The 14,237-nt window shown below is 53.4% G+C and overlaps 1 protein-coding gene across 1 annotated transcript; it reads right to left on the bottom strand.

Annotated features, from left to right (window-relative positions):
* Positions 1 to 3,015: 3,015 nt before the first annotated feature.
* Positions 3,016 to 13,954, bottom strand: TWF2 (twinfilin actin binding protein 2). The gene is made up of 9 exons (XM_084751693.1): positions 13,778 to 13,954; positions 10,136 to 10,213; positions 6,433 to 6,611; positions 5,981 to 6,076; positions 5,485 to 5,589; positions 5,244 to 5,369; positions 4,199 to 4,349; positions 3,940 to 4,061; positions 3,016 to 3,619 (listed from the first exon to the last, which is right to left on the bottom strand). Exons 1-9 carry the CDS (start codon positions 13,800 to 13,802, stop codon positions 3,452 to 3,454), a joined length of 1,050 nt encoding a protein of 349 aa, XP_084607819.1. The 5' UTR covers positions 13,803 to 13,954; the 3' UTR covers positions 3,016 to 3,451.
* Positions 13,955 to 14,237: the final 283 nt, after the last annotated feature.

Raw genomic sequence — 14,237 nt, forward strand, 5'->3', positions numbered from 1 at the left:
GAGAGTGTCAGATTTCCTGCAACTGGCACACACAGCTGTGAGCCACCATATGGGTGCTGGGAACTGAACCTAGCTCCCTGGAAAAGCAGCCAGTACTGTTAACTGCTGAGCCATCTCTCTAGCACCCTGTTGCAGGATATTTGATTCCATAGTGATCCTTGAGATTGTGAACTGTAAAAACCTGTCTTTTGTTTAACGTGGTTGAGCCCTAGCACTCACCTTTAATCCAAGAGCTTTCTGTACACAGGATTTAATAAAGTTAACCCTAGGTGAAGAGGAGGAGCAAGAAACCAGCTGACAGAGACTAAACACTAGGAGGGATTTTAAGTTGAGGGGTATTTAAGACAGTGTGTAGAAGTAGAAGGAGCTCAGCTGGGTGGTGGCGGCACACGCCTGTAATCCCAGCACTCGGGAGGCAGAGGTAGGCGGATCTCTGTAAATTAGAGGCCAGCCTGGTCTAAAGAGCGAGTTCCAGGGCAGCCAGAGCTATAACACAGAGAAACCCTGTCTTGAAAAACAAAAACAACAAAAATGAAGGAAGAGGAAGAGGAGGAGGAGAAGAAGAAGAAAAAGAAGAAGAGGAAGAGGAGAAGGTGGAGGGAGCTCTTATACTTTGGCTTTTGGGGCTTTGAACTAGCAAGCCTTTGGCCTTGGGTTTTTGGGTCTTTTCCTTGTGGGCTGTCAGCTGAGCTAGTGAGCCTTTTGGGCCTATTCCATCAAGACATGAGCTGAGTAGGAAGGTCAACTGGGTGCTTTCTCTGCCCCTCTCTGAGCTAGCAGGCTTTCACCCCAGCATCTGGCTCCTGAGTCATTATTGGTAAAATAGAACGACTGGGATTTTCTTTAAGAACAACAGCACCCTCTGTTCAAAAACTTTCATTCCAGGTCCTTCCATAACCATCTGGAGCCCCAGTCACTGTCCAGTCAGTAGTCAAGGCCCTATGCATCCTGCCCTTCCATTTCCCCCCAGTCTGCTGACAGCCACACTAGTTTCCTGTTGTTTGGACACACCTGTGCACTCTCTTGCTTCGGCGGCCTTTGAACACATTCTTCCCTCTGCCTGGACACTCGCTTTCCCCAGATTCCTCACATGGCCCAGTTTGCCGCCTGCCTCTCCACACTGCACACTCCCTCCATGGGGCCGTTCCTGGCCTTCTCACGAACCTGTCAGCTCAGCTACACACCCATCCTACCGGCACTGCAAGGGTGATGCAGGAGAATTGAAAGTTCCAAGCCTGCTGGGGCTACAAAGTGAACCCGTGTCTCAAAAGAAATATAGACAAAAGCAAATAACCCTACCAGCCCAGATCCGGCTCTCCTGAGCACTGTGGCCAGCTGGTTTCTCTCTGCGTGACATTTATCAACTGCTACCACACCATGGCATCCACCCTTCCTGCTCTGTTGGATACTGTCTTACTCTCCTGTTGGAATGTTGTCTTGAGGATAAGAGCTTACATCTGGGGAGGCTGGAGAGATGGCTCAGAGGTTAAGAGCACTAACTTCTCCTTCCAGAGGTCCTGAGTTCAATTCCCAGCAACCACATGGTGGCCCACGATCATCTGTAATGAGATCTGGTGCCCTCTTCTGGCTGGCAGGCACACATGTGGGCAGAATCCTATATGAATAATAAATAAATCTTTAAAAAAAAAAATTCTATCTGTGTCTTCTACAGCTGCTCAGTATCTGCTATCTGCTAAAGCTATGTCCTACCCACAGCACTCAGCTTTGGACAGGAGTTCAGGTATCTCTGAGCAAAGTTTGAAGAAATGAATGAATGAATGATCAGTCTCCTGAAAGGGGCAGGGTTCTACACCAGTCTCCTGGCTCCAGCCAGACCCTCATCGGAGTGGATCTCATAGCAGGCCTGGTCCAAGGTGCCAACGATCTAGCTGGCTCTGCAGCCTGAGAGCTATCCATGTTACCTTCTTGCCTTCCTGAGAACGAGTATTTAGGCTGAGTCTCCTGTGGCTATTTGCCAGGGTCCCATCTTTTCTGTCCATGATCCTAGGAGATTTAATAGGGGTTGGAATGTCCATCCACCAGCTGAATGGCTGGCTGTCCACCCACTCTTTAGAGGCATAGAGTAGACCCCTGGCTCCTGCTGAGCATCAAACGAGCAGTTTCCTAGAGGCCAAGAGACTCCTCATGGACCAGGGAGTCAATTGTTCAGTTTCACTCACCATCTTGCATTCCTTGGGTCTAAGGAAGCAGAGCCTGGGGCTGGAGAGGTGGCTCAGAGGTTAAGAGCACTGACTGCTCTTCCAGAGGTCCTGAGTTCAATTCCCAACAACCACATGGTGGCTCACAGCCAATGTGATCTGATGCCCTCTTCTGGCCTGTAGATATACATGCAGACAGCACTGTATACATAATAAGAAACATCTTTAAAAAAAAAAAAGCTGGGTGTGGTGATGTATGCCTTTAATCCCAGCACTCTGGAGGCGCAGGCAGGTGGATCGCTGTGAGTTCGAGGCCACCCTGGTCTAAAAAGCGAGTCCAAGACAGCCAAGGCTAACACAGAGAGACTCTGTCTCAAAAAACAAAACAAAACAAAAAAAGGAAAGATGGGAAGATATGACTACAGATTGAGGCATGGCCACATGGAAGCAAAGATCATTAGAATCTGGTTCTAGTTCAGAGGGGAGAAGACGGCCAAGAGCCAGCTCCACACCATGAGGTTAGCCTTGTCTGGCCAATAGATCTGTAAGAGTAAATCTGCAAAGTTTTTTGGTTTGTATGTGTGTGTGTGTGTGGCTTTAAAACAGGGTTTTGTTATGTTGCTTGGGTTGAGCTCAAACTAGCTCTTTTGTAAGTCACTGAGTTTGTGGCAACTTGTCACAGCACCCACAGGAAAAAGGGACATCAAGTGGAAGTGTGTGCACCTCATGTGTAGGCCTTCTGTTCTTACACTCGAAGTATCTCTCACACCTGAGGTCAGGACCAACAGGCCCCTCCGAACAGTGAAAGGACAACCGTGCAAACCAAGGCACTAAATTCTCATGGCCAGGCTCAGTATTGATTTAAAAATATTTTATTCTTTAGAAAATACAGCGTTCAACCATCCCTTCCTGTGACATCTGGCCCCTGCCAACCATCCCACCTTCTGTGGCCAAAGGCCCTCTAGACTGGGCTGGGACCATAGCATCAGTTCTCATAGGGGTTAGGTTCAAGCCAGGCCCCCCCAATTCAGACACCCTGAAGGAGCCAGGTAGGGTTCCCCAGCCACCCTGTGCACACAGATGGGAGGCAGGGACAGCAGCGGTGGGACAGGGTCACAAAGTGCTGGTCCAATGGCCCTGGGAAGGAGCAAATGTGTTCAACCATCTGCCCTCCTGTCCCATCCCACAGGAAGCAATTCCTTAGAGCCCAGGCTGAGGAGGAAGGAGGTGCAAAAGCAGTGGGGTGGCAACCCTGTAGTCCACGTGCCTGGCCCCGTCCCCAGTCCAGACACCTAGCTGTCGTCCCCGTTCTCGCCGGGGCCCCGGATGAGGCGCTTGTGGCCCCGCTTGCCCCCAGGGCCTTTGGGCTTGGCGAACGCCTGCTTGAAGGCATGCTGCTTGGGATGGACCTCATCATAAAGGAACTCAGCTGTCAGCTCTGCCCCGTCGCCAATCTCGATCTGTACGAGGCAAGACAGGCGTTGTCATCACTGTGCTGTGGGCCCCTCTCCGTAAGCCCCGCTCCTAGAGACGCCCCTGCTGTCTGTCTTCTCTTAGGTCACTACAGTGTTAGGTAGGGTCTGCTATCCTGCTGGCCTGAGTCACCTTCCCCCAGCCCCTCCCCCTGCCAGACGTAGGGAAAGGAGACAAGGCGGCCAAGACATGGGCTCGTGTGCATCTTGGGTTTCCTTGGGCCTTAAGCTTCCCACCCGTATGATAGTGCAGAAACAAGTCTTGCATGCACATGGAATGCCAGATGGGACCTGGGAGCAGGCTGTACCTTCTTAGCTATCTCCAGCTGGAAGTCTTGCTCTGCAGAGTCGAGGAGGCGGCTCTTGCAGCTGGAGTAGAGCATGCGCTCCTTAATGCTGCACTTGTACCCCGGCATGGAGTAGATGAACACTGTAGGGGATGAGGAAGTGAGCGTGTGCAGTCTGGGGGTACCTATAGACCTCTACTCCCACAGTAGGCCCAAGCGATGGTTTGTCATCGCCGCTCCTAGCCAGCTCAGAATTGAGGCCCCTGTCGTAGCTACTCACCCACAGATTCAAGTGAGTCACCCTCATGGGTATGCTTGTACAGGAAGAAGTGGTAGCGGGCAGCATCTCGGGGTACCCGTGAGGGCAGCTGGGTCACGGTTGTGGGTTCTGTGTGCACCAGCTCGATGGTCTCCCGTTCCAGGTCCAGCTTCTGAGTAAGAGCAGGGGAGGGTGTGAGGGCACCACGGCAGGAATGGTTGGGGTCCCCTTCCCTGGGGTCCCCTGTCCAGGGCTGGACTTCAGGCTGCAGACCTTCCAGGCCTCTGAGATGCCTGTCCAGGGAGGTGTTGGGGGCCTTGACCTCAGCAAGGCATCACCACAGGTCCAGCCTCAGAGGCAAAGCTTCCAGGAAAACGTTTGGAAGAGAAAGCCATTCTGCTTGGGCAGAGGGGGCAGGACTCTGCCCGGGGAAAGAGACAGTCAAGGGAGCTACACAGAAACTCTGGGATAGGACAAAGGTCAGCCCTCAGGGCCAGTATAAACCTATGGTGTCTATACGTTGTAAAAGTATATATGGCCACATGCTCGCAGGGCGCCTGCTGTGGCCAGAACTTGGGGGCCGGGAGAGAAGAAAAGAATAGCATGTTCTATTTTATTGCCCCAAAACAGGGTTTCTCTGGGTAGCCCTGGCTGTCCTGAAACCTGTTCTGGACCAGGCTGGCCTCGAACTCACACATCCGCCTGCTCCTACCTTTGGAGTGCTGGGATTAAAGGTGTGCACAACCATGCCTGGCTTAATTTTTTGTTGTTGTTGTTTTTGCTTTTTCAAAGATAAAATTGAAACAGGGTCTAGTGTCGATTAGGTTGACCTGGAACACACTATGTATGGGTGACTGGGTTTCCAGTCCTCCAGTGCCACCACCCCCAGCTTTATATGCTGCTGCTAAGGGTCAAACGCAGAGCATGCTGTATGCCAGGCAAATACCCGACCAACTGCACCACATCCCAGTCTAAGAACAACACGGATCAGCACAACAGCCCAGGAGATGGGCACAGGGCTCCGTGGTGCCTGGCCTGTGTGTGCTGGGCATGACCGTGTACCCACCAGCTGGATATAGTTGACTGTCTTCTGCTTGAGTTGCTGGAGTGCCCGCTGGGCCTCAGGCTGCAGGGGGAAGGCCAGGCCCTGCAGCGTCTGGTGTTTACTTTCCACGCTGATCTCAGTCTTCACCTGGGGGTGGGGGGAGGGGGTGGTACCAACCATAAAGAAAAGTCTTACATTCCCACACCAAGGTACAGCCTACCAAGTTTAGGGTCTCCCAGCCCACTTCATCCTGGGTACCCACCTCATTGATTCGGATCTGCTGGAGCTCTCTCTCCGCCGACGTCAGTGGGGCAGGTGCGGCACAGGATGACAGGTGCTTCTGGTACCCAGCCAAGGAGAGGTCGTCCTATGGGGCACGCTCCAGAGGTGTAAGTGGGCACCCCAGGTAGGTAGGCAGACAGAAGCCCACTGTGTATCTCAGCCTACAGCTCCTGGGCTCCCCAGCCTTTCGTTTCTTTTTACTTGAGACAGCATCTTGTGTAGCACTGAAGCTAGCCTCAAAGTCACTACACTGCCAACAGCGACCTTGAACTGCCCACCTCCTCGCCTCTACTTCCTGAATGCTGGGACTCAAACCCGAGTTTCATGCATGCTAGGCAAACACTGTATCAACTACGGTACATCTCAGCCCCCAGCCCTTCTATAGCACCCTGAGCCTGGCAGTGAGTTGCTCTAGGACCCGCACACACTGCCGCACCCTCTGGTCGCCACAGTGCGTTCGGGCTCGGGTGACTAACCTTTACTGTCCCGAAGAGCTCATCCTTGATGTGGCCGCCTCCAAACTCCTTCTTCACTGTAGCTCGTGTGGCTGCATACAGCATCTTCAGCCGCACCTGAGATGGGGCAAACTGTGAGGCCTCAACGGCTCGAGGAGCCAAATGGAGCCCGGAAGAGGGAGGCAGGCAGGGCATTGACTTGAATCAAGTCTTCTCACTGGGCCCACACGCCCAGCAGGGGGCGCAGCGAAGCTGTACCAGGCAGCTTTCGCCGGCAGGGGGAGCCTCCACCCAGCTCAAACTCAGCCTGTTATCAGTTAGTTAGAACAGGCTTCCACCACGAGACCCTGCAGGGTTTGGGGCGCAACCTAACCTTCTTTCCCTTAGCCTCCTTAGGCCAGAGTCTCTCATCTGTTCTCCCCAGTTTCTACTGGCCCCATGCAGGGTGATGGGCAGTGATCCCCAGGACTCACAGGCGAATTATCAGGTGACCAGGCCAGGAAGAGCCACTCGAAGCCCTGAGCATTCTGCGAGTCGAGGCGGAAGAGGAGGTAGCAGGGCTCTTGTGCGTCTAGCAGCGGCAGTACAGCCCTGCCGTAGTCCTGGTCCCAGCGTCCCACTGGCTCCTGCGAGGCACCCAGCACGAGCTGCTCTGGGGGCAGAGGCCGGGTGAGCCGATGTGGCACTGCCCAGCTCCTCTGCCTGTGGACCTGTTCTCTGCATGTAGCTTTCTGAGCTAGCTCAGACCTCCTGGCCGCTCCATCCCCACGTGTGCCAGCTATGCGTGGCTTCCTTTGTACACAACGCACACTTGCAAATGCTCGTATTCACGTATACTCACGCATCTGTGCGCACACACACACAAGCACACAAAGGAACCACAGCTGTTTGCCCACTGCCAGCAACAACGCAGTCCTCCTAAGGCACTCATACACTGGATACTGCTCAGTGCAACCATAACCGTGTAGGGCTTCCCTGCTCTCAACTCCCTCGGGCGCCCCTCTCAGGACAATGTGCTAAGGGAGAGGCTGTTATCCCCAGTTTCAGGCCACTACCCCAAAGTAAAAAAATAAATAAATAAATAAAAAAAAATATATATATATATATAAAAGCAAAACAAAACCAAAAAACAATAGCAGCCTACTTTTACAGTTTTGGTTTTTTGAGACACGGTTTTTCTGTGTAATAAGCCTGGCTGACCTGGCACTCACTTTGTACACCAGGCTGACCTCGAACTCACAGTGATCCTCCTGCCTCTGCCTCCCAAGTGCTAGGATTAAAGGCATGTGCCATTATGGCCAGCTGCAACTAACTTTTGTTTTGTTGAGACAGGGTTTTCTCTGGTATAGCTTTGGCTGTCCTGGACTCTCTTTGTACACCAGGCTGGCCTCGAATTCACAGAGATCCGCCCGCTTCTGCCTCCCGAGAGCTGGGATTACAAGCGTGCGCCACCACGCCAGGGGCCAACTATTTTTTTTTTAAGACAGGGTTTTACTATATAGCCTCAGTTGACGTTGAACTCAACCCTGCATGAGCCATCAGCCTCTGGAGGGCTTGGGATTATGTCCGTGCACCATCGAGCCAAGCTGCTGTTTGTTTTCTGTTGTTCGCTTGCTTGGCAGTCCAGACAGGCTTACTGTGTGCTGGAGGGTGACCCTGAACGTCTGATCCTCAGATCTCTACCTCCTAAGTGCTGGGCTCACAGGCTCGCACCACTAATTCCACATTATGACATGCTGAGGATCGAACCCAGGGCCTTGTGTATCCTAGTCGACTGAGCTTCATTCCCAGACCTGTGTGGTTATTTTTGATACAAAGTTTTGCTATCTAGCTCCAGGCTGGTCTCAAACTTCCACTCTTCCTGTTTCAGCTTTCCAAGAGTTGGGAATACAAGAGTATCACCGATTTAGCTAACAACCAACTTATTATTTATCATTATTTATTATTATTATTATTTAGTAGTAGTATCATCATCATCATCATCATCATCATCATTATTATTGTTTATTTATTTATTTATTTTTGGTTTTTCAAGACAAGGTTTCTCTGTGTGGCCTTGGCTGTCCTGGACTCACTTTGTAGACCAGGCTGGCCTCAAACTTACAGCGATCTGCCTGTCTCTGCCTCCCAAGTGCTGGGATTAAAGGCGTGCGCCACCACGGCCAGGCTCCTATTATTATTATTATTATTGTATGTGTGTGTGACATATATGAGTATGGCTGCATACGTACCACAGTGTATATGCAGAAGTCACAGGACAACTCTCAGGACTCAGTCCACTGGAAGTTCCGGAAACTGAACTCAAGTTGTTAGGTTTGGGCAGCAAATACTTTTACCCACTGAGCCATTTTGCCGGCCAGCCTGACAGGCCTAACCGTATCTCTGGCCAAGTAGGTCATCCAAGCACAGTTACAGGCTGAGATCTCATCCGGACACCACACATGTACTTGGTCACACAGCCAACCCAGAGGAAGAACTGGGCAAAACAGTGATCCTAGCTGGGCTGTGGGAGGCCAGCATTCCCCAAGGCCCCTTTGATAGGTCAAAGAATCCAGCTACCTGATACTCCAACATGCAAGGCATGCCTTGGCCTCTCTGCCTGCCCCTCCCTACCCCCGCCCCCCCAGGACTCACACGGGAATCAGGGTTGAAAGGTAGCAACTATGGGGCTGGTGAGGTTGAGGAACCCTGTCAGTATCGCTCACTTTGCTGTTCATATTTTTTTTTAAGCTTTTATTTACTTATTTTATGAGTGTTTTGCCTAGATTTACATGTGCATCATGGGTGTGCTTGGTATGTGTAGAGGGCAGAAGAAGGCGTTGGATCCCCTGGAACGGAAGTTATAGGTTGTGACCCACCATGTTGATGCTGGGAACCGAATCTGGGTCTTCTGCAAGGACAAGTGCTCACAATCGCTGAGCCCTCTCTCCAGCCACTTGTCCATATATATATATATATTTTTTGTTTGTTTGTTTGTTTGTTTGTTTGTTTTGTTTTTGTTTTTGAGACAGGGTTTCTCTGTATAGCCTTGGCTGTCCTGGACAGCTAGGACTATACAGAAAAACATTGCCTCAAAAAACTAAAATAAATGCCGGGCGTTCCCAGGTACCCCACAACTTGGAGTGTAGAACTAGCATGAATCCACCTAGAGATCCCCGATGCTTACAAGATGCTTACAGATCTACCGGGGACGGCTTCCCTGGGAGGGTAACAGACAGGGCTGAAAATGACGGCCAATGAGCTAAACTCTCTTTAAGGGCAGGGAGCCCCAACAGGCCCCCCAACCCAGCCTGTGAGGGCACCTGGATTTGAGGGCCCTGGACAAAGGCCAGCCGAGCTGTGGCCCTAAAGCCTGAGGTGAATGCTGGGTTTGGCAGGCCCTGCTAAAGTGAAAAGGACACTAGGCTCATTCAAGGAGCCCAGTGCCAAAGGGCTCGTGACAGCATGACTCCCAAGGGGGCTGGAACGTCCCTTGGAGGGTCAGGCCCACACCTACTCCCTGCTGAGGAAGTTGCTTGGCACAGAGAGGGGGGGGCTCCTTGTGTCCCCACCCCTAAGTCAGCCTCACACGGATCTTCTGCCTCCTTGAATACTTCAGGCGCTGGTTCAAAGCCCGGCACCCTCATACCCCTGCTACTGCCTGGTAAGAAGCCCCGGTGCTAGGGTCAGCTCAAAGCCACGTCAAGTACTGAGTCGCTCGCCTATCCTTAGAATGAGCAAGACCAAAGTTCTTTCTTCCTATTCTGGGGACATCTACCACGGGAAGGTCCCACGACATTTTCAGTCCTCCCATAGTCAGCAGCCAAGCCAGGCCCAGTCTGTGCTGACCCCCCCCCCCATCCCCCATCACCCCCCCCCCCGCCACACACACAGAAGCACGCATGCACACAACATACATATAGTAGGACTCACTGGGCCCCTGCTGCCTGCCTAAAGCCACACAGCTTTAGATACCGAGGCCGGGCAGAACCACAGGATAGGACTCTGCACAACATGGTGGCCACCATCCCCACCTGCAGGGTACCTGTGAGACTTCTCTGTGAGTGGCTTCACCCCCATTCTCAGATAGAGAAACTGACGTCTCAAGGGGGCCAGACCCTCACACCCCTCTTTCCTATCCCCAGAAGCAACTGGCTCAGCCTGCACCCCATGCCCCAGCCTGTGGGGGCCACTCACCGTCCTCAATGATAACTTTGATGAGTCGGACGGAGCCAGCCCGGGCCTTGGCAAAGAATTCCTTCAACTCTTCAGTGGCTACAAGCACAAGAAACATAGTTGTTGTTGGTGAGCTGGCAGAGTGGGCCAGAGACGAGTTTGAGTCTGCTGGTCTTCTGTAGGGTCTGGTGGCGAGGCTGGGAGGTGGGTTAAATATGGCTCCCCCATGTGACTGGGAACCTGAGACGGCCACCGAACATAAGCACCCAAATTTAGCTAGCAGGAGTGGCAGGCAGTGGCCTGCTGGCTGGGAGAGCTGTGATGACAGGAAGGGGACAGCCCACTTGAAGATGGACCAGGTTCTAAGATAAGCCAGGCTGGTCAGAATGACAGGCACTCACTTGTCCCCCAACAATAGGGTGATCGAGCAGTGGATAAACACCCACTTAGCTGGTCAGGGTAAGTAGACACACAGACACACAGACACACACACACACACACACACAGATATAAACTCAGGTTGCCAACACACACATAGGCATCAGACACAGTTGCAGGGTGTGTCTACACCACATGCACAGGCAAGATAGACAAAATATACAGTCACAGGTGTGCACGACACACCCATGCACTTGTAGTCCAAGCCCCCATCCAGTTTGTAGCAAAAGAGGGGCCTGCCAGCCCCAACACAGCCCAATGGAGGGGCAATAAAGCCTCATCCCCTAGGCAGTAAGGAAGGCTTCCTGGAGGAGGTGTGGTGCCTAGGAAGAAGACTCCACCTTGGAAACTAGGTATCACAGCTGGAAGGTGAATAATGACCAAGGACACAGTGCCAAGATGAGGACCATGGTCAGAGCTGGAGGCCCACGGGTCATCTTGGCTCTACTAGCAGCAGCAGGGAGGGAACACACAGTTCACGTGTGTAAGGGACCTGCTCAGAGTCTCTGGGTGAGGGGTGACCTTGGGGCTGCCAGGGGTCACAAGAGCCTTCAACAGGAGCACAGCTGCAGAGTTGAGATCACAGAATATTTATAGGCCTTGGATACGGCAGCTGATGGGCAGTTGAGGGGCGGGGTGGAGGGGCTTTGGGTAAACAAACTCTTGGTCATGTCCTCAGGTGCTCCGCCTTTCCCTGCAGAGTGGCCTTATGCCCGAACCTCACGCTGTAATCCCACCCATGAAGGTCACTGCCCAGACAGACGTATGGCTTGTACATACACAAGGGGGCACAGCCCCGCTGGCTATACACAACTAATAACTATCAGCAGATGCCTGAAGTTTTTTGTTTTGTTTTCGAGACGGGGTTTCTCTGTGTAGCCCTGGCTGGCCTGGTCTTGCTTTGTAGACCAGGCTGGCTTCGAACTCACAGAGATCCACCTGCCTCTGCCTCCCCAAGTGTTGGGATTACAGGTGTTCCACGGCCAGGGGGATGCCTGAAGCGTTGAGCCTCCTCTCTGAGGTTCCAGCTCCCTCTTAGCTGTGTGACCTCTGACCTCAACCTCATCTATGAAACAGATCTAATTCCCTCAAGCTCAAAGGCTTGTGGTAAGGAGTGCAAGAGCAAAAGTGTTAAGGAATGGGACTTGGTTGATAATTATTATTATTTTATTTACTTATTTTTTAATCTAAAGGTGGCTGTGTTTTATTGCTCCTCCTACCTCCTACCTTGAGAGAGAAGCCAAGAATCCCCAGAGAGGCAGAGGCTGACAAGCCTCTTCTATTGTTACCAGGGCCAGCAAGGAAAGTGACAACCCTTCCTACTCAACCCCGATGCCTCCCCAGTCACCATCAATAATCCAGAGGCCAGGCTGGGGACACCTGAGCCTCTGTCATCAAAGATTCATGCCTCCCTGCCTCCATCTTGCCCACCCCAGCTCTAGCAAGCCTCAGGTTACGGTCCCTCTTGGGCCCCCTTCTGAGGTCAACGGGCCCTACTCCTACAGCCAGGCCAAGGCTGGCTGGCACCTGATCCTCCAGAGTGGTCTTTCTTGCCACCTCCAGCAGGCCCAAATGAGGAAGTGGTGCACCCTCATAGACAGGAGAGCAGGAAGCTCTCCTAGGCAGGCCTGACTCACTGCATGCGGAATGAAGGAATAGGGCAGAGCCTTGGTCACAGGTCTCTTGGCAGCGTGTGTGTGTGTGTGTGTGTGTGTGTGTGTGTGTGTGTGTGTTTGGGGGTGGGTGGTAACTTCCTAGTACCTCCTCCCAGCTGGAGGCACCAGCTCAGAGCATATAAAGAGGAAGGAAGGGGCAGGCCAGGCAGCAGTTTCCCCCCCCCCCCCCTGCCTGACAATTCTCCACTTTAGGGCTGACTCAGGAAACCTGCCCCTCCATCTCCAGGAGAAGCTGGCCCACCTGTGGGAGGCCAAGCCTGACCCAGGTCCCTACACAGTCAGGCCGAGCAGGATGGGGATGGGGCAGGGCCAGGGCAAGCCTCTCAGGGCTGTCCATCCACCAAGTAGCCACAACCGCAAGCAGAGATTCAGGCGGTCAGGCAGGTCGATGGTGGTAGCCCTGGTCAGGGCATCATGATGTGGTGATAGGAGTGGCCGACGGCCAAACCAACAAGCTGTCTGGGCAAGCAGCCTGGTCTTCCTAGTGGCCAGGAAAGCAGCCCTTCCGGGCCAGGAACAGTCGGGGACGCTGAGACCAGGTAGGGCCAAAATACCTGGCTTCCTAGCTATTGCTTCTTTCTCAGTCTCTGTTCAAGGAGGAACCTGGGACCCTGGAGAGGAGCTGTAGCTATGCCACTCTGGGTTGTAGAAGCTTCTCGTACATTCGGGTGGAGGCAGGAGATCCTCTCTAGAGCCTGAATCCTGACCTTCGTCCCTGCTTCCAGCTTGAAGTTGGGGCTGAGCAGGCCTGGCTGGAGCAGGAGGAGATCACAGTGGAAAACGGAAGAAAGTCAGAGGCCAAGGTCAGATGTGCAACTCTTCCCATTCTATTTCAGAAAGAGGGGCCAGCTTCTGTCCAGCCTAGTCTGCAAGAGTAAGAGGGTCCTGCAAGGAGCAAAGGTCAGAATACCCTCTCCACACATACACACAAGCCTCTATCAGTCATAAGACACCCATGAGAGCATCCGTGGTCTCACACACACACACACACACACACACACTGAGATGTGCCTGAACTGTGCACACATGCAGACACCCATAGATGTGTGCTGCCAGGAAACACTGATGTGTGAGATAGCCCATGCCACCTACAGTGTCCAAAAACCAGCCACTAGTGCATGCACATGAAGGAGCCTGGACAGGCATAACCAAGTCACATCCAGATGTGCACACACAGGACGGTATACAGAGGACATGTGCAAATGTGTGTACACTTTCCCAGATGTGTGCATCCGGGTACACCCCACCTCCGGAAAAGAACAAAAATACCCAGACGGGTACACACACACACACAGGCACATCCGCCCCCAGCTGGGTACACAAGATATTTCCACCCTTGCTGTGTGCAGCATCCATGTGCACCCACTCCCGGCTATGTACAGCAGTCTGTACTCCCCCAAGATGTGTCCAACCCAGGGACTCGCGGCTGCAAAGGAGAACAGGAAGCTTCCCCCGAGGGTGCAAGGAAGAGGTGGGTGAAGGGACCAAGCGCAGAGAACAGGCGCGGCAGAGCTCATAGGCCCCCTGTCCGCCCTCCATCCGCCCTCACCGTGGATGCCGGTCTGGTGCGCCATGGTTCAGCGTTCGGCTTGCCCGTGCCGTCGGAGCGCTCCGCTTCGTCCTGGCCCGGCTCGACTCGGCTCGCCTGGACCCAGACCTCCAGAGGATGTGGCGGCGGCGCCGAGCTTCGCGCAGCTTCCCGGGCGGTGCCGCAGGACCCGCCCCCAGCGCGCCCCGCCCCCGGAGGGCGAGGCCGGCAGAGGCGGGCACTGGTGCCGCGCGTGCGCGCAGCGGGAGCTGGGATTCAGATGGCCTTGTGTCGCGCCGCTAACTGACTCGATGGCACAGAAGGGTTCTGCGGGTGCCTGATGGGTGTGTGGGCGGCTGCTGGTAGGCCAAGATCCTGGAGGTCTGTAGGCAGATTCGCGCTTGGGCGTGGGAGGAACTGTGCGCTTCTCGCGGAGGATGTTTGCCAGTCGGGCGGATCTAGGCGTACCCCAGTTTGTGAC

The sequence above is a fragment of the Acomys minous genome (genome assembly GCF_964271855.1).
Source record: "Acomys minous genome assembly, chromosome: 13".
NCBI lineage: Eukaryota > Metazoa > Chordata > Mammalia > Rodentia > Muridae > Acomys > Acomys minous.